Source organism: Diceros bicornis, chromosome 10 (assembly GCF_020826845.1).
Source record: "Diceros bicornis minor isolate mBicDic1 chromosome 10, mDicBic1.mat.cur, whole genome shotgun sequence".
Lineage (NCBI taxonomy): Eukaryota > Metazoa > Chordata > Mammalia > Perissodactyla > Rhinocerotidae > Diceros > Diceros bicornis.
Genome location: NC_080749.1, coordinates 44,611,086 through 44,636,272, shown reverse-complemented (window position 1 = coordinate 44,636,272; position 25,187 = coordinate 44,611,086). Strand labels below are relative to the sequence as shown.

Below are 25,187 nucleotides of genomic sequence, written 5' to 3'. Positions count from 1 at the left end.
TTTAACATGTGAGTTTTTTTTTTTTTTTTTTTTTTTTTTTTTGTGAGGAGATCAGCCCTGAGCTAACATCCGCCAATCCTCCTCTTTTTTTTTTTTTTTTTTTGCTGAGGAAGACGGCCCTGGGCTAACATCGGTGCCCATCTTCCTCCACTTTATATGGGACGCCGCCACAGCATGGCTTACCAAGCAGTGCGTCGGTGCGCGCCCGGGATCCGAACCAGCGAACCCCGGGCCGCCGCAGCGGAGCGCGCGCACTTAACCGCTTGCGCCACCGGGCCGGCCCCTTAACATGTGAGTTTTACTTCTTGATTTACTGGTACTGAGAATTTAGCTCTGCTGTATTAAAAAATCACTGTTATATTTAAATAGCTATCTCAGGTTGTAATGAGGGAGAGAAAACATTTTTTTATTAAACTTGACAATTGTGTTGGCAAGTCAGTGCTTAATGGAAAGATCACTGGTTTCTTCACTGATTTCTATTGGAAAGAAAACCCATAGGTCAAAGAATTTAGAATATGAAAACATTAAATTTTATTCTCCACAAATTCATATTTATTTTATATTCCATAAACTAGTTAACAATGTATCCATAGACATTTATGACTTCATATTCAGAGAAAACATTCAGTGGGGGAGGAACATGAGTGGGAATCATTATATGTCCTGTTGCGGTCTCAAGTCTAAATATTCACTTCTGAAGAATTTCAGTAATCGAGTTTATATATTGGGATCTAATATCTTTACTAGGCTTTAGGAGAACAGATTAAGTAAAAAAAAAAATTGTGTGGTTGCTTCAAAGGGAATTGATGTACTTTCTAGCATCCAAACTGGGAAGATTTCTTAAAAATTCAATCTTGATAAAGTTGCTAAAATTGCACAAATATTATACATAGTTTCACATTCAAATAATGAAAATACTTGTAGGAAATAATGGCATGAGGATCCTCAAATGCCTGAACTCAATAAGGACAAAGCAAGTTGACAAATGTAATTCTACAGTAAAAATCAACTTAACTGATTAATAGTTGAAGAAAATTTAGTGGATATAATTATGCTTAGGTTTTTAATAAAAGTGTTCATTACAGTGCCTCACTTGTTCTTTTTAGAGAAATTCTTTCTGATTACTTCTGTCAGATGGATTTAAAGCTGATTAAAGGATGGGGTAATTAAGACAGAGAATAGTTGAGTTAAAAGAAGGAGCTCAAACCAGTCTTATTTAACATCTTTAGCAATTATTGCTTAAATTAGCAGATAATAATAAAGATGTCACAAACACCAGAGAAGACAAAGAATTTCCATTAGGAGATTAATGAAGTTAGAGAAAAGGTAGGAAATGAGCAAGAATCTGCTTAGAAAATGTTGTGGGGGAGATGGATTGAAATCATTTAAATTTTATTAAGTCAAGTAGTCATTTTAATCACTTTTTGCCAGAAAATGAATTTAAAATTGGAGACAATTATTAGCTATAATTATAGCTCAAAAGGCAGTATTCAGCCTCTGAAGCCAATTGCCTGGGATCAGATCCTACCTCTGCCATTTACTAACTTTATTGCCTTAGGGGGGTTATTGGACTTCTCTGTGCCTTAGACTTCTGATCTGTAAAATGGGTTAATATTGGTACCTTCTTCAGGGTTTCTGGGTTAATATGTGCAAAGCCTTTATAATAACATTATTAACTAAGACTAACATATCCATTGGGTAGAAATCATGCTGTATATTCTTGTACTGAGTAGTGTCCACTTAGGAAAGGTAGTAGTAAAGGTAGGTGCTTTTCCTAGTCAACTATAATAATAGTTAACACTGAATTTGTGCCAGACGTTGTTCCAAAAATGCAAACAAATTTCTGACATTAAAAGGTTATGGGATATATTTATAGGACTAGAAAATGCACAGATTTTTAGAAAACAATTAATCTAGGTAAACAATCCAAATTATACATGTAGAAGATGGGCAAATGTTGAGAAGGACGTTTGAGAGTATATGTCAGTATTTCTCATCTAAGCTGCTGATTGGAATCATGAGATGCTTTAAAAAATAATTTCTGGTTTCCCAACTTAGACAAATCAGAATCTTTGGGGGTAGATCCTAGATACCAGTATTTTCTAAAGCTCCCCCAAGTGAGTCTAATGTGCAGCTAGGATGGAGAATTCCTGAATTTATTTTCAGTTGTCTCATTTGACACATGTAGAAACTGAGGCCCAGAGAGATGAAGTGGCTTGCCTAATGGCACAGCAAGCTGGTGATGTCCTGTCTAATTTCATTCTGGTATAAATGTGGCTTATATTAGTCTTTTCTCCAAATGTTTGGTGCTGTATTAAGAACTGAGGAGATGCACTGTGGTAATGATTACACAAGTGATCCACATTTCAAAAGACTTACTAGATTAAAAGAGAAATTAAGTAAAGGCTAAAGATTGTAATGAATGGATATAGAAATAATTTTGCCCCATACGTGCAAAAAGGAGTATAGAAATAAATTTGTCTCATGATATTAAGTAAACACAAATTTAAGAAAAATTTATTATAGCAATTATAATAGTGCAAATATTAAATAGGCAAGAATATAAATCTGTGATAGTAATTACTTATTCCATAATGGTCAGAGTAAAGAAAGAGGAGTCAAATAAGAAATGTTTGATTTTCCATTTATAGACTCCAGGGGTTAAAAGAAAAAAGCAAGCAAGCCCTAGAAATACAGAAAGAGATTGATGTAAATAGACATAGCATGGCTAGAGATTCAAGACATGTTCTTTGCACCTCTTGTTCAGAGTGGCAGGGGTAAAACGTTTATTTCCTAAGCGTCAGGTTTGAATATCTCAATAGCTTAAAAAAATGGTGCATATTTAAAAGGGGTCTGGCCCAGAGACTTTTTCCCCCTAGAATCCAGAATTGCTACGAGTGGCATTGCTGTTTTCTTTAGTATTTGAAAAATAAGCCTTTATTTATATTTAATGCTTAATTGCTCAACTTTTTTAAAGGCTAGTTTCTGTTTAAATTTCTTCAGGAGATGTTTGATTTTCTCTAATTCTACTTTTCTCTTAAAACAGATTGCTGCTGCAGCAAATAATGGAAATGAATCAGGTGTAAGAGAGCTGCTGAAAAGGATCGTACAGAAAGAAAATTGGTTTTCTACATTTCTGACTGTTCTGAATGAAACGGGAAACGATGCACTTGTCCAAGAGCTAACAGGCGCCAATGGCTTCGAAAGCAATGCAGGTATTTCTAATTCTGCTAAGGATGCGTTTGTATATTTCCCCTAGTGATTGACAGTTTAATGAAGGCCGTAGACACAATGCCCAACAGGAGGATATTTAGAATCAAAATTTCAAAACTGAAAGCAATTTGAGAGATCATCGATTTTATTCCCTTTACAAATGAGGAAACTGCTGCCTGGGAAAAAATTAACTTCCCGCAGATCTCAAAATTCAGCAAACTGGGCCAGAATATTGGCAGCTGACTCCTAGTTCAAAACTCTTTCCACTACTCATCTTATTTTAGAAACAAAGTAATTGCCTAAAGTTTTTATCAAGATAATTTTAACATTGAATAGACACAAATAAACTGGAAGAAAATATGTTAATGGTTATTACAACTCTGCTGTATAGTCTTCTGGACATTTATATACATTTTTAAGGAATTTATTGAAAATTTGGTAAAAGGTCTGTAATTGCCAACATTTCTCAATATTACTTCCTGTGAGTTTTTTAAATTATTTAATTATAATAATAAAAGTAACATTCTGTAGCCCTTTCACATATATTATTTGTAAAGCTAATATGAACTGCCATCTTATGTTTCTTTTCAGAGTATATATCCTATGTTTTCAAAAATATCATATGTAAGACAAATCGCAAGTTAATTGGTAATGAATGACTTAAATGAATTATAATCATTTCAAGCTTACTTCACTTCTATTCATTCAGTTCTTTGGTCAGTCAGTCATTCAGTTAACATGTAATGAGTGCCAACGTTACACCAGACACTATTCTAGGTGCTGGGGATATGGACTTAAATGAGACATCCAAAGCCCCTATTCTCATATACCACACTTTTTTTTTTTTTTGTGAGGAAGATCGGCCCTGAGCTAACATCTCCCAATTCTCCTCTTTTTTTGCTGAGGAAGACGGGCCATGGGCTAACATCCATGCCCATCTTCTTCCATTTTCTATGGGACGCTGCCACAGCATGGTTTGCCAAGCGTTGTGTCAGTGCATGCCCGGGATCTGAACCGGCGAACCCCGGGCCACCTCAGCGGAGCGGGCGCACCTAACTGCTTGCGCCACCAGGCTGGCCCCTATACCACACTTTCTAATGGAGTAAGATACATAGTAAACAATTTTCTAAGTTACATATGCAAAATAAAAACAGATAGTTCTAAATTATTAGAGTAAACAGCATATTATGTTGCTATACTATACTCTATGAAATAGCTTAATTTTGCCCAGTAGTTAGAAATACACACACATCGATATATATATATATGGAGAGAGAGAGTCAAATATTTTTACTATGAGGTATTAAAAAACCCTGAAGTATTATAAATTGGCATTAATGGACCTGTGTGCGAATGAACTATGGGGAGTGAATGTAATTAAGATGTTTGGACAAGGTCTTTTTACTTCACCCCAAAACAAAGGCTGTGTGGTGTTATATGTTCAAGCCCCCCACAAGTGAAAAGCTCAAGAGGCCTTGCAGTTCTCCCTTCTCTATGGAATTATTTAAGGATTTTCAGGGACGGGGGGCTTACTCAGCCAAAGGTGGTCAATCCAGCTTTCAAAAGCCAGGCAGTAATTCCATGATCTGTCCACCAGCAGATTCCGAGGTTTCTACTGTTACTGCTTCTGTCTCCACAGCGAAGTGTAACTGTATAAAAAGTCCTTCTTGGTCAGAAGCATCTTTATTTTGCTTCACTTCTCTGGAGGGTGCACTGTGGTACCACTTGCTTCCAACATCAAGATTATGGTTTTTTTCGTTTATACTTTGTGGCCCAGCCATTGTTTCCACAGCATAACTCTAATGCCAGTTTGCTCCGTCTGAAGGGACTTGCAGCCGAAGTTACATACTATGATGGGGCCAGATTTCACACACCTCAAGGATGAACTGGAGCCCAGTCCAGACCACGCCCTCTCATGATGAGTTCCCTTTCATGACCTCATGGGACCGTTTCCATCCATGACAAACATTCTAGGACTTGAACTTCAAAGGGAAATGGCTACAGTCTAGATTTTTTTGTTCCCTGGGAAATTTTGGCCTCAGTGTATCAAGGGATATTAGAAAGGGCAGCCTTTCCGATCACAAAAGATCTTGTCATATCCACCCCCCAAATAGAGGGTACCTACCCATTTTATAGTTGTGTACAGTGGAATACTTGTTTAGGAAAGAATCTAGAAGATCTGTTTCAAAGTGTCTTCTAGATTCTCCTGACAACATGTCTGGCCATATTTCTAAGATATCATTAAGTTCCACTTTACAAGGTGCCTTGTTAGAAGTTTAATGTGATTTTCCAAATTATAATTCTTTGAACAATAGTAATCTAGATACAGTATATATAGTAAATCCCGTCATACCTGTGTTATCACACACCTCATCACGTACATCCAGTAGTCAGATGCCTTCTCCTTTACTTTCCTTATTGTATGCCATAACTTTGTATTATGATTAGCCCTTTATGTGTGTGTTTCAGAATGGCTTAGGGACTAGTTTATCCAAATTCTCCCAGCCCATGCACACGTTTTGACTGGCCAAAGCCAAGCACTTTATAAACAGGGAAAGGCCTTCAGAAAAGAAAACAAGTGACACTAATTATCCACCACCCTTTTGTCCCTCCCTGATCCCATGGCAGGGTCCTCTCATAGTTGGGGCTCCTCCCTCATTCGACTAAAGTGGGTGATGATGGTTGTTGACTCCGATATGTAGGCTTTTCCAAGGGCAGGGAGCAGGAGCAGAGTAGAAAGGGGTCTCTTAGCTTCTTTTGAAGGTTGGATGGCAAATGCCAATCTCTGTCTGGGGCCCAGCGTTCTTATACTCTCTCACCACCCCTCCCAACAGTCGGGTTGCTCCTGACCAATTAATTCCAAATAAGTACAGTTTACTTCTCATTTCCTCAGAAAATCCAATCAGAGGAGTCAGGGGTACATCTTATTATGGGAATCTAAGCATTTTTCTGGCAGGCCTTGATGACCAGAACAAAGTTAGCTGTGATTATTCTTGTAGTTAAGAACTATGGACTGAATTGTGTCCCTCCTCTCACAAATTCATATGTTAAAGCTCTAACCCCCAATGTGACTATATCTGGAGATAATGTCCTTAGGAAGTAATTAAGGTTAAATGAAAGGTCAGAAGGGTGGGCCCTAATTGGATAACACTGTTGCCTTATAAGAAGAGGGAGAGAGATCTCTGTCTCTCTCTCTCTCCACCATGTGAAGATGCAGAGAGAAGGTGGCCTTCTGCAACCTAAGGAGAGTGCTCTCACCAGACACCAACCTGCTGACATATTGATCTTGGACTTCCAATCTTCGGAACTATGAGAAAATAAATTTCTGTGCCATAAGCCACTCAGTCTATGGTATTTTGTTATGGTGACTGGGACTGACTATACAGAAGAAGCCTAAACTCTGGATCCTGATGCTTGTTGGATCCTGGCTCCTTCACTTCCCTAGATGTGTGACTTTGGCCGGGTACTTGCCCTCCCAGTGCTGGTACCTCAGTTTACTCCTCTGTGAAATGAGGATAATAATATTACTTATTACCTAGGGTTATTTTGAGGATTAAATGATTTAAGATATGTAAAGTGCTCATATGGTAAGCACAAAATAAGTTGACCATTATGATTATAAGCCCCGAAAATAACTTAACATGTAGCTGCAAATATTGTCAAGTTGTCTTGTCCAAAGACAAAAGTCCAAAGTCATAATGGTTTTCTTCAGGAAATTCTCCAAACCCAGGACACATTTTCTCCTTGTTCTTTAAGATAGACTAGTCCCAAATGATACTTGAGGAAAGTTTCTTTATGACATCAGTCTTCCTTGACAGATTGTCACTTCACAAGGACAGAAATTCTTGTTTTCCTTTGTAACCCACATATGTCCTTAAGAAAACACTCAATCCGTGTTGGTTGAAGGAGGAAAGGCTGAAAGGGAGAAATGGAGGGATGGAGAAAGGAAGGGTGCAGAATATTTCATTGAATTGTAAAAAATCTCCAGAAACTCAGAATTCATGAATTTCGGCTGACATTAAAGCATATGTACATCTTGTGTGGAACGCACAGCGAGGGAACAAAATGGCAAGAACACAAGCTAAAGAAAAACCATCACCAATTTGCATTTTCATTAATTCAGCCTTAAATGTGACTTTGTATCACTGAGTGGCTTCCTTCCTAAAGGTGAGGGTCAGAGAGGAAATCATCGCATTTTTCTTGTGATTAGCATAATATTTATCGTATTGTCTTTTTAGATAAAATTTAATCATTACAAAAGAATTACTCACTGTGTCCATATTAAAAATAAAAATACTGTGTCAGAACAAAAAACATGTTGCAAGCTCTTCAAAATGTCAAAGTGTTGAAATATATTCAGGCAAATCTCTACTAGCGACCCCCACTTGATTTTCAAAATAACAATAACAGCAATTTATATCGTATAAAAACTTGCATTGCAATACAGTTTACATTCTGTTTAGAATTTCTAAGTATTTAAGTGTATTCAGGTAAATATCTATTAGGAACCCCCATTTTGTTGTCAAAATAACAATAACAATTCTGTATACTGTATAAAAACTTGCACTGCACTATTGTTTTATTCATAGAAACTGAGAATTTATTACAAGAAGATGGTCCGGAAGTTAAAGAGCCAGTGCTTCTAGCAACAGATCAGCCAAGTCCAGAGAAGGATGGCTGTGACATGGAGAATAATGCATTGGAATCGTCTTATGCAGATTCTTCTGTAGTTTCAGGTACTTGGAAAGTGTACATACTTTACATATGCTAATTGCTACTTCCAGAAAAATCAGTTGGTGCATTGATGACATCAGGATCTGTTAAACAGAGAGAAAAAATTGGAGCTTTCGGGTTTTGTGAACATTTTTATTAAAATAAATTTTCTAGAGTAGATTAAATTAAAATAATTCCTCTTTGTGGCTACAAATGTTTTCAAAAGTAATGCAGTATTAATATGTTATGAATATGAACACATTTGGTTCTAATTTTACTTTATAAGATATCCATGGTCCCTGTAATGTGATAAATATCATAAGCATGCCCTATATTTCATGGTTGTCAAAGTACTTTCAAATACATTAATTAGTTTGACTCATCCAAAGGTCTAATTATTAAATAAGGCCACTACCTTTTCCCCTGTTTTCCACATTGGGGTGTCTCAGAGAGGTTCAGCTGGATTGTGGAGACCAAAACCAAGGCTGTAGAAAGGACGATGAATAGATGCTAAACTGGGCTTGGCTTGAATTGCAGTAATTAATTGATGTGCGAGCTAGATACCGCCACATCCACCCTTTTGATGTGAAACAGCCCTGAAGAATCAAGCTGATTTATGTTCCCCTCTCTAATTTGCTCATAACAGGAGAATCCTCTCCTCTCCTCTCTCCCCAAAAGGGTCACATTCTGTTTTCTCAAGAGATACTTAGAGTCTGTGGTGTGCTAGTAAATGTTGAGCAAGTAGCTAGCTCTCTGGAGAAAAGAAAAAAAGCCCTGATTTGTAGCATTTGCCCAACTCCATGGTGTAACTACTCCTACTAAGGCTGATTTCAAGCCTCCAACGTAATGTCACTGAACACAAAGGTGGGAAGAGACGTGCACGCTGTCATGTAGCATTTCCACCGTACAGATCCCACAGGCATAAATAGTCTCAACATCATAGATAATAGTAAAATCTAGTAAAATGATCAGGAAATGATGAGCTTTAAATATTTATTACCTTTGTTTTAATATAATTTATTTAATTGTAAGTTTATGTAATTTAATCATTTTATATGGCTGTGCTTAACAGCTGGCTCACAAAATTCCTGAAAATTTAACAGTTGGCTCTTGTGAGCCAGTATAAGCTGACTCCAGCACACCACTGCAAAGTTTACTGTTTTCTACTCAGAAAAGTAATACGTCTGCATTGCAGGAAATTTGCAAAACATGGAAACACACAAAGAAAAAGTCACCCATACTCCCCCAGCATAGATATATTACTCTTAACAAGCGGGTATGTATCCTTCAGGTCTTTTTATGTACCTGCCTGTTTATATGTAATGGCATTTCATTAGATACTCTTCTATAGCATGGTTTTTAAAGATTGAATAATAGTTTCATCCATTGGATGCATTATAATTGATGAACTAATTGTTGAACATTTAGGATGTTTCCAAATTTCTACAACGTGAATAATGCCACAACAACTCTGTGAATTTATGTCTCACTTTAATTCTTAAAAACATGTTACCTAATTGGAATTGCTGAATCAAATGATTTCTATAAATTTAAGACATTTGATAATTAATATCAAATTTCGCTGCAGGAACTTGTACCAATTTCCATGTCCTCCAGCAGTGTAGGACAGTGCTTATTGCCCAGAAGTCTCTTCCACGAGAGTGGGTGATGTTATTTTCAAACTCTTCTAATTTGGCATTTTGTTACTTCAATTTGAATTTTTTGATTTCTAATGAAAAACATCTTTCACAAGTTCATTCCTTTTTGTTGTTAATTATCTATTTTTCCATTAGGGTATTTATATTCTTCTTGCTGGTTTATATGAACTACGTAAATATTTAGGATAACAATCTTTTGTCATGAATGGTACCAATATTTTTGATAGTTTGCCTGCTATTTGGCCTAGTTTATGGTGTTTGTTGTTTTTAAATGCAATGCTTCTGAAGCTTTGAAGCACTTAGGAATCTAGCGGAGGAGGGGGTCTTGTTGAATTGCAGATTCTGATTCAGTAGGTCCTATGTGGGGCCTGAGCGTCGTCTGCCTTTCTCATGTGCTCCCGGGCAATGCAGCTACTGCTGCTCCTGGGCCACACTTTAAGTAGCAAGGTTTAATGTGTAGAACAGCAAAGCTTTTAACCCTGAATTCTGGAGTATTATTTTTTTTTTTTTCAATTTGAGCAGCTATGCTTTCCTTCAGAAATCGTGATTCTATAGGAATGCCAAAATCTGCTAGCTGACTGTGGGGTTCTCACTTTTTAATAAACTTCCCTGGGGGACTACCTGACATCTCTGTGGGTTACCGGCTATTTTCTAAATCCACACTAGAAAGGACTGAAGACAGGATGGAGGCTGGGAGATGATCCTGCATCTCCTACGAGGGTTTTTCATCGAAAGTTGCCAGACTAATGCGTCTTGTCGGCCTGTAGTTTATCTATCTATTGGAGGATTCTCGGTCTCAAAGTGGACAAAATTAAAGGCAAAACTTTAAAAAATTTCTATTTTCCTACTATTTAATATAAAACTTAAAGCTGTATCTTGTGGAAAAAATAAAATCTAGATCTTAATAATGGCCTTAGGGGACAGAAAGGGTTTTTTTTCCCTCCTGGATTCCCTCCCTCCCTCCTTCTCTCCGTCCCTCGCTTCCTTTCTCTTCTTTCATTTACCACGTCTTTATCAAACTCCTGTCCTATGCCAGGCATGTAGTGTTCAGTGCTCAGTACCGTAAATACAGGGAACGGTGGGGGGGAAGCAAACAGAAATGACTTCTGCCCCCTGGGCACTTTCAACTGATGGGCGTGTCAGCCCAGTCACTATATAGCTGCACAGTAAGTGCTTTGTAATAGTCATACACTAAGTGCTATGAAAGACAAGTACAGACTATTAAAATATATAATAGTCTGAGAACGTGTGAGAGTACAGTAAGCTGTACAGTAATCTGAGGACTCCATCCAATTCACAGACTTTAATGATCTTCTACTCTGTAAGATCCTTGTGATGTCTGGACTGCTTATGTGGATTTGGGAGCAGGTTAGTCCAATCCATTCTGGCCCTTTCCAGAGCAGTAACAAAGGGTAACTTATTTATGAAAACGTGGTACCTTTGCTTTAGGGGTTAGACACTGCTACTGAGAGATGCTATGGATCATTCCAAGTGTCTGTTCGTTTTCTTGTTGCTCTTCAGAACTAAGAATTACTGATATAAGTAACTTGTAAATCACCATTAGCCCAAAGAAGTTATTGGAGTTCTTTTGATTGAAATTTTTGTTGCAAAATTTACTGTAGAAGAATTTTGCTTGCATAGGCATTCTTTGACAGAATTAACAGTCAAATGTGGAAGTATTCCATAGCCTCTAATATGCATTTGCATAATTTTGTTTTGTGTATCTTATTGATATTGATAATATATAACATTTATTTTGAATTCTAATATATTGGGTTAAGATTTCAAATACAGTTACCAAAGTGGCATTGAAAGAAACTTGTTACTTCAGCTGCACACATTCTGTGAATATGAATTTTCATATGCAGAAAGAAAAAAATGTGATTCAAATTATTTATAATTTTAAATTGACTTCTCTATTTTTTATTTCTGAACCAATTTCTAAAATATTTTTGTTAGTGCATGGTAGTCTTGGTGCACACAATGTTAATTATTTATAGTTTTAATGCAAAGATTCTTTATATACTGTTTTTCAGCCCATTTTACTCCTTAACACACCTGATGGGTGAGACACACTACCATTAATAACAGTGGCCCACCTTGAAACCACTTTTAATCACATCTCTCCTTCATCCTAGGAGTGCTATATCAGAATTCCCCAGTGGATAGTTCTGGAGAGTGAGTTCATCATGTCTCCACATTGGGGGCTCGTATTTCTTCTTTCTTCCTCCCTCCAAATGCTTCCTATTAAAAAAGTGGTTAATAATTAAGGTATACCAAAAAGATTTTTTATTTTACCTTTTTCCAAATTAGCACAATAATTTCTAAAGGGTATTTGAATAGTTCTCAGCACATTAGTAGGATTTTAATGCTGGATGTTATAGTTGTGCTTTCTGAAGTCACTGATGATTCTATAACAAGAAAATATTGGAAAACTTCAGTATTTCTCTAGGACACACTTCCCTAGAAAACAAAAGAGGGACACAAAGCCCACATTCATTTTCTTTTACTAAAAGTATTTTAATTATAGCAAATACTTAATTATATGGGTTATTTTAATTCTATGAGTTAAGTAAAATTGATTGTACAATTGTTTTTAGTTGTCTGGCTGCTGTTGCTTTGTCACAGCGAGTGAGTAGTTATTTTACACTGAACTTTTTATTATACTACTTTAGGAATTAATGCTCTATAAGAAAATAAAAGTAAAGTAAATGAGATTCAAAATGAATAAAATTTATTGTATTTGGAATAAACTTACTTGGATGCAGAGTTCCACAGAAAATCCCCCGAACTTCATCATTGTATGTTGACATCTCCCTGTTGTGAAACTAGAAAATGCAAATACAACAGGTTGGCCAGCAGAGGGCGCTTTTACATTTATAAAGAAAACAGAATTTCGCAGTTCCAGTGTGGAGATTATAATGTAACAGTGTAGAGTGTGCCATGTGTGAATATGCAGTGCGCATGACTGTGAATGCATGTGTATATTTTGATTTATATTCGTTCACGTGAAGATTTTAAAATTCCACCCCAGCTAATGAGCTTACCAACCTGCTTGTTTTCAGACTTTAATACCTTCTTTTTCATATTCCCCCATATGTTCCACTCCTTAGGTTTATCCGGTGACATTATGCTTTGGAATATATTGTGGATATATTTTGCATAGATCATGTTCTGTAGGAGGGGTTTAAACATTGACCTTTATAAAACAGCCTCCTTCTCCCTGGCCCAATCTGTTATAGCACTTTTGTTGTTGTTGTTTTGTTTTGCCTTTTTATAGACCAAAGTCCAATCTTAGATTTGGTCCATACTAATTTCTGTAAAAATGCTACAAAATTTATCCTTGCACTTGAGGACCAAAATAATGTTCTATAGCAGTAACCTCTAGAAATTTAGAGATTTTTAGAATCTCTAGAAGTAAATAGCATATAGCACTTGAGACCTTAGTGGGAAAAATAATTAATACAGCAGTGTACAATAATATTGTGAGAGAATCAGCCATACTATTACAGGATTGGTTTGAATGAAGATAGCTCTCTTTTACTTCTGTATTTTTCTAAATTTAGTTACGTTAATTATTGGGAACTAGAAATACTACTGAGGCAATCCAAAAGGCAAATACTAATTTGAGCTGAGAAAGAGAGAGAGAGAGATGCTGCTGCTGCTGCTGCTATTGGTGTTTGTTAAAGGATAATATAGGTTTGTATTTTATTTGAAACCTACTAGGTCAGTTATATGCATAATAGTTCTACAATTGCACAGTCGTTCTAGGAGGGTTACTGTTCATATCTCAGGAATGAGAACATAGGTATTTTGGGGAAAGAAATCTCCGTGATATGCAGCTAAGATATGCTAGATTTGTCTTCATGCCATTCTTTTATGGCTACAAGCCTAAAGCTTTTTTAGCAGGGTTTTAACAAAGGTAATGATTCTAATTTTAATTTGATTATTAGACCTTACCTTCTCTATTTTGGCATGTGAATAAGGACTAGAAATCAGAGAATGAGTGGTCAGGTCATGTTATTGTATTGAGAGAATCAAGCACTGAGGTCTTGTCCTCACTCTCAAAGAGTTTATAATTATAATCCAGTTCAAGAAAATACATTACATGCCCTCAAAGAGAAAAAGTAATCTATCTATAGCAAAAGTGCAAGTATTAAATAATGAAGAGAGAAGACTTGTGAAAGAAAGAAGACTTAGAGAAAGCTTACCAGAGGAAGAATATGAGACATTTCGTCTGAGCTTTGAAGGCCCTCTGTTGGATTTGTAAACAGAAGTGGCAGGCAGCATTTCTGCTTGCGTGAACACCACGAGCAAAAGTGCAGGTATAGGAACGTTCAAAAGAGTTTAGGCTGGGGGATGTGGATAACGGGGGAGGCGATGCATGTGTGAGGGGAAGAGCTGTGTGGGTAATCTCTGTACCTTCAGCTCAATTTTGCTGTGAACCTAAAACTACCCTGAAAAATAAAGTCTATAAAAATCAATCAAGTTATAATAAACACAGCAAAATTCTGTCAAAGATTTAGAGGTACAGCTTGACTAAGGGGACTATTTGTGGAGGAAGGTGGTAGGAGATAAGTCTTCTAAGATCAATGAGAGTTAATAGGTTTCTCTAACTATGACCTTTACAAATGCTTGTCCTAAGGTGAAAAAATGCTCTTAAAAATTTATCATTCCTTGTTTGGACAATTATGAAATACTAGCACAATGCATGTGTGATTATCTCAGACAATGTTTGTAGGAAAGCCCTTCATTAGAGGAAGGTATCCATTGGGGTGCTGGAACTGGCTCAGAGCGGCTTGCAAGAGTCAAGTGTGCACATCTCTTCCCAGCTCCCCTCGGTGACATCACGCTGGGCACTTGAAATCAGCCGGGGTGGGAATAGTTACACCATGAAAATTGGCACGATTTTCAATTGTGGCTTTTTTCCCCCAAAGAGCTGACTGTTGAACATTCACCAGGGTACCCTTAAATGTATTGCTCCTTATACTTTCCTCAGGTCTGCTTAAGTTTGCTTGACTTGAATAGCTCTTCCTGAAGTGTGCCTACCAGCCAAAGAGGCTTCCAATTCATCTTCTTCTGTCTTGTCATCCCTAAACCTTGTTACTGCCAACACTTACCTCCCATGTGGTCATCTGGCTTATCACTCGTAACTCATTCCACTCTAGGACTCTTTGCCTCTGTTACTGACTGGCAATGAATGAATGGGTCATTCTAGTGGGTATGGGTTATCCCTACAACCTTAGACTTTAATAACTATCTTTCTATATGAGACCCAGGTCCAAAGGCCAAACGGCATAGATGTTCCAATTTAAGCCAACATCATGGCACACAATTCAAATTTAATTCTGGCTGCAACATTTCAGCAGTATGAATTCTATAAACAGGAGCAGAGGAGCTCCATGGATAGCCATGTGGGCCTGTGGCTTTAGGAGAGATTTTTCTCTTTGGGGAACTCATTTCCTAGAAGCTTGGATCCAGGAGAGAATATGCAAGGTGGGTGGAGGTGGCTTGTCTCCATTCTGCCGGAACACATGTTCCCTGGCACAGAGAACAAAATCTGACAGACCAAAATGTGAGCGTGTGTGTGTGCATGCGCACGCACAAATCCATATACATAGAGCTGAAAATAAAAGTCATCTATTTCCTCTCAAAAAGGATTAAGTTATTTCAGAAGAAAAGTAAATTTGTATTATTAGTAGTAAGAAAGTAAGCACGCTTAGGAAGCCTATGCAGTCTTTATGTATGTGCCTATGCTTGCACACATGTTTGAAGTTTTAGGGGTAATCTTTGATATTCCAGGCTGTGGGGATTATGCAACTAGAGGGAAGATGGGCATAGCTAAAGAGGTGAAGTTAAAATGCATCACGAGATCAGAGCTAGAATAAACATAAAATTACCGTGACAAGTGAAAGTAGACTATTTGTAGACCCTGTAAGCGCTCCCTCTCAGGAAAATGGAATCCGTTGGTTCCCTTCTTCTTTCTCAATAGGCACAAGGCCCGGCCCTGTGCACTGCTTCCTGCTGTAATGCAAAACCAGTTTCCCACAGAGAGAGTGTTTGACCGCCTGAGGCAAGGGATAGGAAAGGAGAAATATTCTGTGAAGTGAGAAATGCATCTAGGCTGAAAGTAGGAGGAATACTACCTGGCAGGAATAGAAGTAAGAACCAAGTCCTATCTTACCTGATAAAGCGTAGCTCTTAGGGTGAATAAACAATGTACTTCTCAACTAATTGTTATAATAGCATTTTCCAGCAGAGGGCACACTTTCCATTGGAATAAATCTAAAAAGGCCTTCAATAGAGAGGTTTTCATTTGAATTTTAACTTCAATATTTTTGGTTTCTAAATGGTTTAAAAATATTTTAAAGTATTTAAGGTTCCATAAGATGTTAAATACGAAATTTCTCAGATTCCAGTTAATATTTCTGTCTTATTAGTAAGATATTCAAGATGTGATTGCAAAAGGAGGCAGTTTTTTCCATGGCTTATGGACTGGTCTTGGACACTTACTATCACTGTAAGCAAAGCTGTTCTTTTTTCATGTTGTTTACAAAATTATTACAGAAAATTCTGTCGTTTGATTGGATGAGTATCGTTTTCCTTCATTCCAATAGGGTTTGATTTGAATAACTGCTTTTCTTCAACAATTAGAAATTTCCAGCATTTTCTAATCTGTTTCATAGCTAGCTTTGATATTTTCCCTAGAGGAAATAACACCTATATAAAAGTTAACTAAACTTATTATGTAATGTAACTCCAATATTCAAAGCTTCTTTAAGCAGCAACCTCACAAGCATTTAAGACTTGTTTCATTTCAAGATTTATTTCCTTGATCTAACAGAATCATTCCTGCAATAAATGAGAAAGTAGAAACTACAACCCATATTAAAAAATGTTTAAAAGGTTAAGTCACTTATTGGCAGTGGCTGAACTCAGATCTGGAGACTGATCTGTTTGACTCCATAGCACATGTTCTTTTCACGGCGACACCCTGCCTCCAACTGACTCTATTCTATCTGATCTATTTTAAAATCATAGACACATGACTTTATTCATTAGGACATAAGTCCGGTTTGACACACTGTGAAAAGTACGAAGAATGAAGCAAGATAATCCTATAAGACCAATTGCAGGAATTCTTGGCTTATAAACTCAATAAGTTGGTTTAATTTTGGCATCACATAAGCACTTTCTTGATCTGGCTTTTTGGTGTGTGTGTGTGTGTAACGTGATTTTTTTAAGTGAACACAGGAAGAAAATCTCACGGAAGACATTCTCAATGTATGAGAGAGACAATATATTTTCTTCTATTATTAAAGTTATTTCCTTTAGTATTTCTATTTCTATGAAATCAAAACAATATATCAAATGTGTAAGGATTTGCTGCCTAGGAAACAAAATTATTTTTGTGTTGAGAAATTGGAGAATTATATATCCATAAAATGACAAAGAAATAGACCTCTATATGTTCACTTTCATTTTCATAACGATCTCTAGCAGAATTATTGCAATTAATTTTGTCCAACAAAGATAGCGTTGTTTCTCTTTTGTGTGCAGAAAAAAAGTTTCAGTGTAAGTGTGTATGTTTAAATGTAAAGTAAACGAAAGTCTATTGATGAAATCAGAAATGTTAGCAAAATAAAACAATCTCTCCAACTTTTTTTCTTGGAAAGATAAGCTGTTTCAAGATTGATAGAAAATTTGACATTACTGTGAATATGTCTATATGCTTAAAAAAAACCTTTCATTTCACTTAACACTATGGATACTGGATTGCCTGTTTACAAAGCTTCACACAGGTCATCAGCCATGTGTGCTGTTGAGTAAAAAACACTGGAATACTGGACTTGGATTCAGAAAATGGAGACTCCCAGCTCTTTCTCATTCTAGCTGTGTGATATGGATAAACCATTTAACCTCTCTGAGCCTTGGTTTCTCACTTATAAAACTAAGATGATAATGGATCTTTACCACATAGGATGTGGACAGATTAAAATATAATTTACATTATATCTGTGAAAACACTGAGCTCAGTGTCTTTCTGACACATTGCATATTTATTTGTTAGATCAAAATAATCCAGATAATAAATTTAATTAATAATGCCCTATTTTGGGTAGCCACTTTCTTTAATATTCATAAATTATTCGTGCACATTGCATTAAATAATTCCCTGAACCTTATGTATGTTGGAACAAAGCTTGGGAAAAATCTTGGCTTTACATATGCATGAAGTAGATTTAAGATTATGGCTTAACTGCTAGTGATTAGAAAATAAAATGAAAATCAAATATAATTTCCATTTTTATTCCACTTAGTGGGAAACTTAGAGATACAGTGTAAGATTTTAGATACTTGTTAGTATTTTTTAGTATTTTTGGTATTATCTTCAGTTCTCAATTCTACATTTAGAACAATAAATGAAAAGCATGTCAAAATTTACTTTTTTGCCTCAAAAAGCTTGGCCTGTATTTCTAGATCTAGAATTATCCTTGCAATGACATTTTCCCCATCTCATTTTACACCTTGCCTTTTCCTTACGAATCATATTCTCCTTTCATCAGTACATCTGCCCAAAACGCTCTTCTACTTGACAGTTCTATCCCACACTCGCCACTGAGCTTCTAACAAGGCTTACCTCTGGGAATTGCAAAGTGCCATATTTAAAATCTCTCAGTGAGTTATGCAGGTTTTCCTGTGTGATCATAAGGGATTCCTCAACTCTGAGTTTTACAGCTAATCTATGACAACTGATAAGCACAGTATTTTCACATTAGTGTATTTATGTTGTGCTAATATACTTAAACAGAATGTATGTCCATTGAGAATTTTTCTACAAATTTCTTATCAGCTTTCTTTTAACTTTTAAGAAAGATATCTTACATATTTGATTGACATTGGCTGTAGTTCCATTATATTTCTCAAGCCACATAGGCTTATCCAAGTTGGAAGGGAAATATCGTAGATGTCACAGATACTCAAGGGAATACTAGTCGGCCATAAAAAGGAACAAATTTCTGATATAAATAATAACATGGATGCATCTCAAACAGCTTATGCTAAGTTAAAGAAGGCAAACATACAGGCTACATATTGCAGGAATCCATTTATATGACATTCTGGAAAAGATAAAACTATGGGAACAGAAACCAAATCATTGAGTACCAGGGGAAAGCAGGAGGAAGTTGACTAATAGTGGCTTCGGAGGACTTTTGGTATGATGGAAAAATCTTGATTGTGATGGTGCTTACAAAACTGTATACGTTCATCAAACTTGTCAAACTATACACCTAAAAAGAGTGATTTTTGTGGTATATAAATTATACCTAAATATACCTGACTTAAAAAATATGTCTAGTTAAAGAAAGAGAAGATAGCTGTAGTTTTAAAGAGTGGTATATTGTCTCTTTTCAGAGAAGTTTTATTGATAACATGCTGTGTGTCTGTTTTTCACCCGTTTCTATTTCCAGCCCTAAATGTGTGACACTCAGACTAATTTTAAATAGATAAAGACTACTTTAATATACCTTGTTTAGTGCCTTTGGCAGCTTTAGCAAGAAATAATAGTTATCTAAAAAATATAAGTATTATGAAATGTTATTAATGGTAAGAAGAACATTGTTAAATGAAACTCTTGCCCTAGTAATACACCAACTACTTGAATTTTATTTTATTTTGCAATCACGAGCAATTAAGCTAAAGTGCTAAGAGGTTGTTGTGCCTCATTTTACTTAATGATTATCAAATCCTATGAGATAAATTGTACCAGCCCCATTTTAAATAAGAAGTTAGGCACAGAGCAACATTAACAGCAAATTTCACAAGTCCTTCTGATTCCAAAGCTGACATTTGTAACCATCCCTTATTTATTTTTACCAGTTTAGCAATAGTTCTGATCCTTGAGGATGGGATTGTATAAGTCCTTGGAAAAAAACTGTAAGGAGAGAAGTCTTCCCTTGAGGGAAAGATTTTCAAAAGGAATTGATACTGAGTACTGAAAACAGAAAATCGGAAACTACAAGTAAAGGTGTGCCCTTGGCACTCATATTAACTGTAACTTTTTGATGGAAGCTTAATTTAATTATAATAAGGAAAAAAAATTAATTCCAACCTCGCATAAGCTTCTAGTACAGTTGCAATGCCAGACTTTAATGATTTTTTTTTTTTAGCAAATTCTTTATGAGATTTTAAGTTATGTTTATCACTGAACTGCTATTTTCATAACTAATCAGTAAATCCATGTACTTTATTATTTTTTTTTTTGCTTTGTTAATTCCCTACCAACTAACTCATTGGTTTCTATATTATGCTTTTTGTTTAAATGACATTATCAAGCCTCGATCTTCTTTTTTTTGGACAAAATTTACATATAGGGAGATGACAAAAGTCAAAATCCTTACAAATTTGCATTAGCTCTCATACTGGGCGTATGCTACTTTAAGTAGGTATGTGTATTTGGTTCACTACCCGGCAGCTGCTCATCCATAGTGGAGTTTTTAAATGTAGCTTGCCAGAAACTCTTACCTTTTCTTCATAATTGTCTGGGTGTGCCTTCCCCACTTGCATTGAACTGTATGTACTGTGTGCTGTAGAGGTGTGCAGTTAAAATACGTTTATTCTCAGAAATATTTTAAAAATATTTTAAAATGTTTTCCTTTGCAGAATCAGACACAAGTTTGGCAGAAGGAAGTGTCAGCTGCTTAGATGAAAGTCTTGGACATAACAGCAACATGGGCAGTGATTCAGGCACCATGGGAAGTGATTCAGGTACTGCCTAACTGTTGTGTAAACCTTAAAAAGTGTGAAATAAGACACCATATAGTGGAAAGCATGGGGGCTGTTCATACCCTCCCTAATGTATTTATGCAATTAAAGCAATTCTTTTCTACAGTTGAAGTAGTTTTGGAACTTTGCCATTCACTTTTCTTTAAAAGTACAACTTACAAAAGTCTTAGAATCAAGCTCTCTAATTTTGATCCAGTACATATCTTTTTGGTCTGGCATATGCCATATTCCATAGAATCATGTCATCTATTTTATTTATGAGATCTATTTCAATTAATCTGACTGCTTTTAAATTCTGTATCCTATTTGGTACATTTATTTCCAAACCCTCATTTCTTAATTAAAATACATTTTAAATAAAAAATTAATGCTATCAATAAGATGAGTGTGACTCTGCAGATAACTGCAGATGACAAAAGTCCTTTTTAAAATGAATAACTAGAAATTACACATATAGTTAAAAGAGTTCCAATATGGAGAAATATCTCTTACATAGGAGTAGAGTTTGCAAAATATTTCCATCACTAAATGAGAACTTTACTAGGTGTTTCCACATTGCTCTTCACATTAGTTGAATATTCCACCAGCAATAAATGAGAGTACCTCTTCCCAATCCCCACATTTCAGCAGTACTTCGTATTATCAGATTTCCTAACTTTTGTTGGTCTGATTGATTTCAAATCTCTTCTTTCCGTTCTTTGAATGTGCATTTCCATTATTATTACTAAGCTAAAATGTTAACACCTTTTAAGAATGGGTGATGGGTCCTTGGATGTCTGTTATACGCCTTTCTATATTTGTCTGTATGTTTAAAATATTTCATAATTAAAATTAATGAATCACAAACAAAAAAATATGTTTGCAACATGGCCAGCTAAGAAGCAGTAGAAAACTGGCAAATTAAGAAACAAATTACTTTCTTCTTTATTTGTTCTGTGATTGAGTTGTAGAAAACACTTAAAAAATATTGTGTGCTTCAGGTTATCCTGCACCATCAGAAGAATTAGAGAAATTTAGATCTATGATAGGCCTAAAGGGGCAAAATATTTTACATAAAGATGATCATCTGCCCTAAAAGCTTTCCAAATTGGAGTGTACCACCTCTTTTATTTAAATGTCTTTTTTTCACAAAAATGCTCCTAAATCCCTTAGAACAAGTTGGTTTGAGGAAACTTAATTCACCAAATGTCAGTCATAACTTTAATTTTAATTAAAAAGGGTTAATTCATTTTCTGTTTAATTTAGTCAGTGTTTATTAAGTTCTTGACATGTGTTTATTTCTGTGGATTGTATTCATTTTTTCTATGCTTGTTATACAATTGTTAAATTTAATCATTAACATTTTTATTAAATGCTATTGATGCTAGAACTCAAAATGTACTCTAGCTAATATTTAACATTTTTATGGGTTGCTTTAAGCTTCTGGACCTCATCCTAATTTTTGTTTGTCTAAGTAAGGGCTTTTCAATAATATTCATTCATTCAATAAATATTTAATGGACATCCTCTATGTGCAGGGCATTTTGTCTATTTAGAGCTGTTAGCAAATGTAACTATTTACTGATTTTCAGTCCTCAATGTGACATGAAAGACGTGATAAATCTAAACGCAACCTACTTTTAAAGAGCAAATACATGTTCAAAGGCAAATACATTTGAAGACAAACACAGTTTCAAAGGGCACCCATTGACGTTCTAGATGGGGTCAGTGCTTAGGAACAAAGAATTACTTTGCATAGTGAGTAGTAAAATTCTGAAATTATAAAATTCTGAAATTCCTTTCCCTCAGGTACATGATATAGGATGAAGTAGAAATCAAACCAAAAAAACATTTAGATAAATTGTGAATTGTTAAACACGTATTGAATCACTGAAAAGCATTACGGTGTTTGGGATTGTATTTTAACCTTTGAGGTTGACATGAAAGGGACCTTATTCCACTTGTCCTTTGTCCACCTTCAAGGATTACATATGAGCCATAAAGATCATGGACATGACCCAATACCATAACATTATGTTCCTTTGTGGAAGTATTGCGCCTTTGTAAAATAGACTTAGTGGTACTTGCATAGTTTAAATATTCTGATTATACCATGGAAGGCTTTTTTGTTTTTCTGTTTCTCATTTTCAGAGAGATATACTGCTTCTCACAAAGTGGCAATATTCTTGGCAATACACATTGACCTGATATGTAGAAAGCATTTTCTTACTATTTTGAGGTAATACCTATTAATATTTGTCCAGCTGGAATGGTGTATTTTTTCGTGATTACATACTATAGGTAAAGGAATACTTTGTCGCTTTCAAACACATGCAGTGACAGACCTTTTCTCTCCAAGAATAACTCAGCTGTCAAAATCAATGTGAGAATGAAATTTGCCACATGGTGTAGTTCCAATAGAATGTTATTATTTAAGCCCTATTTGATTTCAGTTTTTGACCATTTATATGATACAGTATAATTTTAAGGTCTTTAATCAATATTTGTTGTAGAGGAAGAGCACAATGTTATTCAAAACCTGTGCATATTTTAAATATCATTTTCATTACTGCATTTGATTGATTTAGCTTTTCAAAGAGAGCCAAAAAGAAACAAACAACAAACAAACAAAACCCAAACATTTTTTTTTCATAAAGGAAATTGGCTCCTGGCTCATTGACACCAGCCCAGTTCTCTCCTTCTGGTGACAGAGAAGAGAAAATTCTCTTCTCATTGCTTATGTGGATAAATTCTTCCATCCCTATGTCAGAGGATGTGATAAGGCAAGAATCAGGCTGAATATTTAGCACTCACCCAGTTCTTTTTCTTTGGATGCTGTTCTCACAATGAATCCAACTTTAATTTTTTCCATATTCACTCTGTGCTTCTCTTTTAAACTTGGGGCTACCCATCAAGTTTCCTAGACTTGACTTGAAAATATGGAAGATAATTTAGCTATCTATCTAATAGCCAGATATTTTTAGTGGCAGCAATATAATGCCCTAGACTCTGAAGTCCTTGAGGACAAGGATGAATTCTTGGGAGTGCATGGCATATAGGCACCCAGTAACTAGTTATTGCAGAATGAATTAGTGATACTTAACTAGTTAAGTAGCAGTAAAACATCATGAATTTGGTTCTAGAATTAAATTTTGCACACAATGGCCCTTTCAACATTCTAACTCTTCTTAAATTTATTAATACAATAACTATGTAATGTGCATAAGTGATATTGATGTTTTACTCATTTGACTTAGTTTTAGATTGCTGGGAAAGAGACTTAAAAAATTCCTCTCAATTTCTCTTTTTATTTTTTTTCTTTTACCCAAGGATATATAGCAGTAAGCATGAAAAGCAGAAGAAGAAAATTATTATTTTAAAAAGTACATGCAACTGTTATGAGGAAAGCAGGACCTTATTTTTATTTTTTAAATCTATGAAAAATGTACCTAGAGTGAAGTTAAATAAAGAGAATTTGCTAATAACTTTTAACAAACTTCCTAGATCAAGTAGCAACTTAGCAAAAGTAAATTCCTGGATCTTGGTGTTAAACACAATTTAAAATACATCTTCCTTTGCAATTATTATGGCTCTTTTGGAAAAGTTAGGTGATAAATTCTCCTAATATAGGTGGCATAGTAGGATTTTTTTATTGGCTTCATAATTGTTTATAATATTGTTAAATTTCAGTTGTACATTATTATTTGTCAGTCACCATATATATGTGCCCCTTTACCCCTTATGCCCACCCCCAACCCCCTTCCCCTCTGGTGACCTCTAATCTGTTCTCTTTGTCCATGTATTTGTTTATCTTCCACATGTGAGTGAAATCATACAGTGTTTGTCTTTATCTGTCTGGCTTATTTCACTTAACATAATACCCTCAAGGTCCATCCATGTTGTTGCAAATGGGACAATTTTGTCTGTTGTATGGCTGAATATTATTCCATTGTATATATATACCACATCCTCTTGATCCATTCATCAGTCGACAGGCACTTGGGTTGCTTATAGGTGGAATATTAGGATTTTGATAATCTATAAAAGCCAGTTAAGAGAGAAGTAACGATATTCTTAAATAAATTTGAACCTTACATAAATAAAATAGAAGCTGAATTATTATAATTGCTGTAGAGTTCAAAACAAGCATGGAAAGAAAACTTGTAAATGTATGTTTTTAAGTGCTGGTGATCTTCAGTGAGTTTTTCCTGAAAATCTTATTAAATGAATCAGCAGCTGATCTAATGATAACTTAAATGTATTGCATCTCTGTTTAGTCATCCATATGGAAGGCAAATTTCCTGCCAGGTTAGTAGATGACTCTTACTAAGTGATATTTGGTGTGAATTTTCCTACCTGTTCTGATAGTACTATCACAACAAGTTAAAACCCAGTTAAATAGAATCATCCAGTTGCTGAAATGGGACCATCAGCAACTTTTTTGAAGTTAATGGGATTATGTTAGTTTAGTTTTATTGCAATCAGTGATGAGAGAAAGAACACTTACTTCATGTGTAATGAAATACTGATAAGTGCTGTCATTCCATTTTTTCTTGTGGTTACATAAAGCATAAGATAGTTTAGTTGTATTGCAATCAGTGATAAGAGAAAGAACACTTACTTCATGTGTAATGAAATACTGATAAGTGCTGTCATTCCATTTTTTCTTGTGGTTACATAAAGCATAAGATGGGCTTTTAAATTGTTATAATATTTATTTTACTGCATTCCACATGATAAGTTATACATTTTTAGATCTTTTCCCCTGGGCTAATATAGATAAATATGGCCACTTCTAAACAAAATATATTTAAAACAAGATATATTATAATGATT

At 35.4% G+C, this 25,187-nt stretch overlaps 1 protein-coding gene across 1 annotated transcript in view; it reads left to right on the top strand.

Annotated features, from left to right (window-relative positions):
• Window positions 1-25,187, top strand: part of IFIH1 (interferon induced with helicase C domain 1) — a 55,524-nt gene that overhangs the window by 4,492 nt on the left and 25,845 nt on the right. Inside the window, exons 2-4 of the mRNA XM_058549103.1 lie at window positions 3,047-3,215; window positions 7,803-7,949; window positions 20,250-20,354. Coding sequence (XP_058405086.1) covers window positions 3,047-3,215; window positions 7,803-7,949; window positions 20,250-20,354 — 421 coding nt within the window. The remainder of the gene's footprint in view (window positions 1-3,046; window positions 3,216-7,802; window positions 7,950-20,249; window positions 20,355-25,187) is intronic.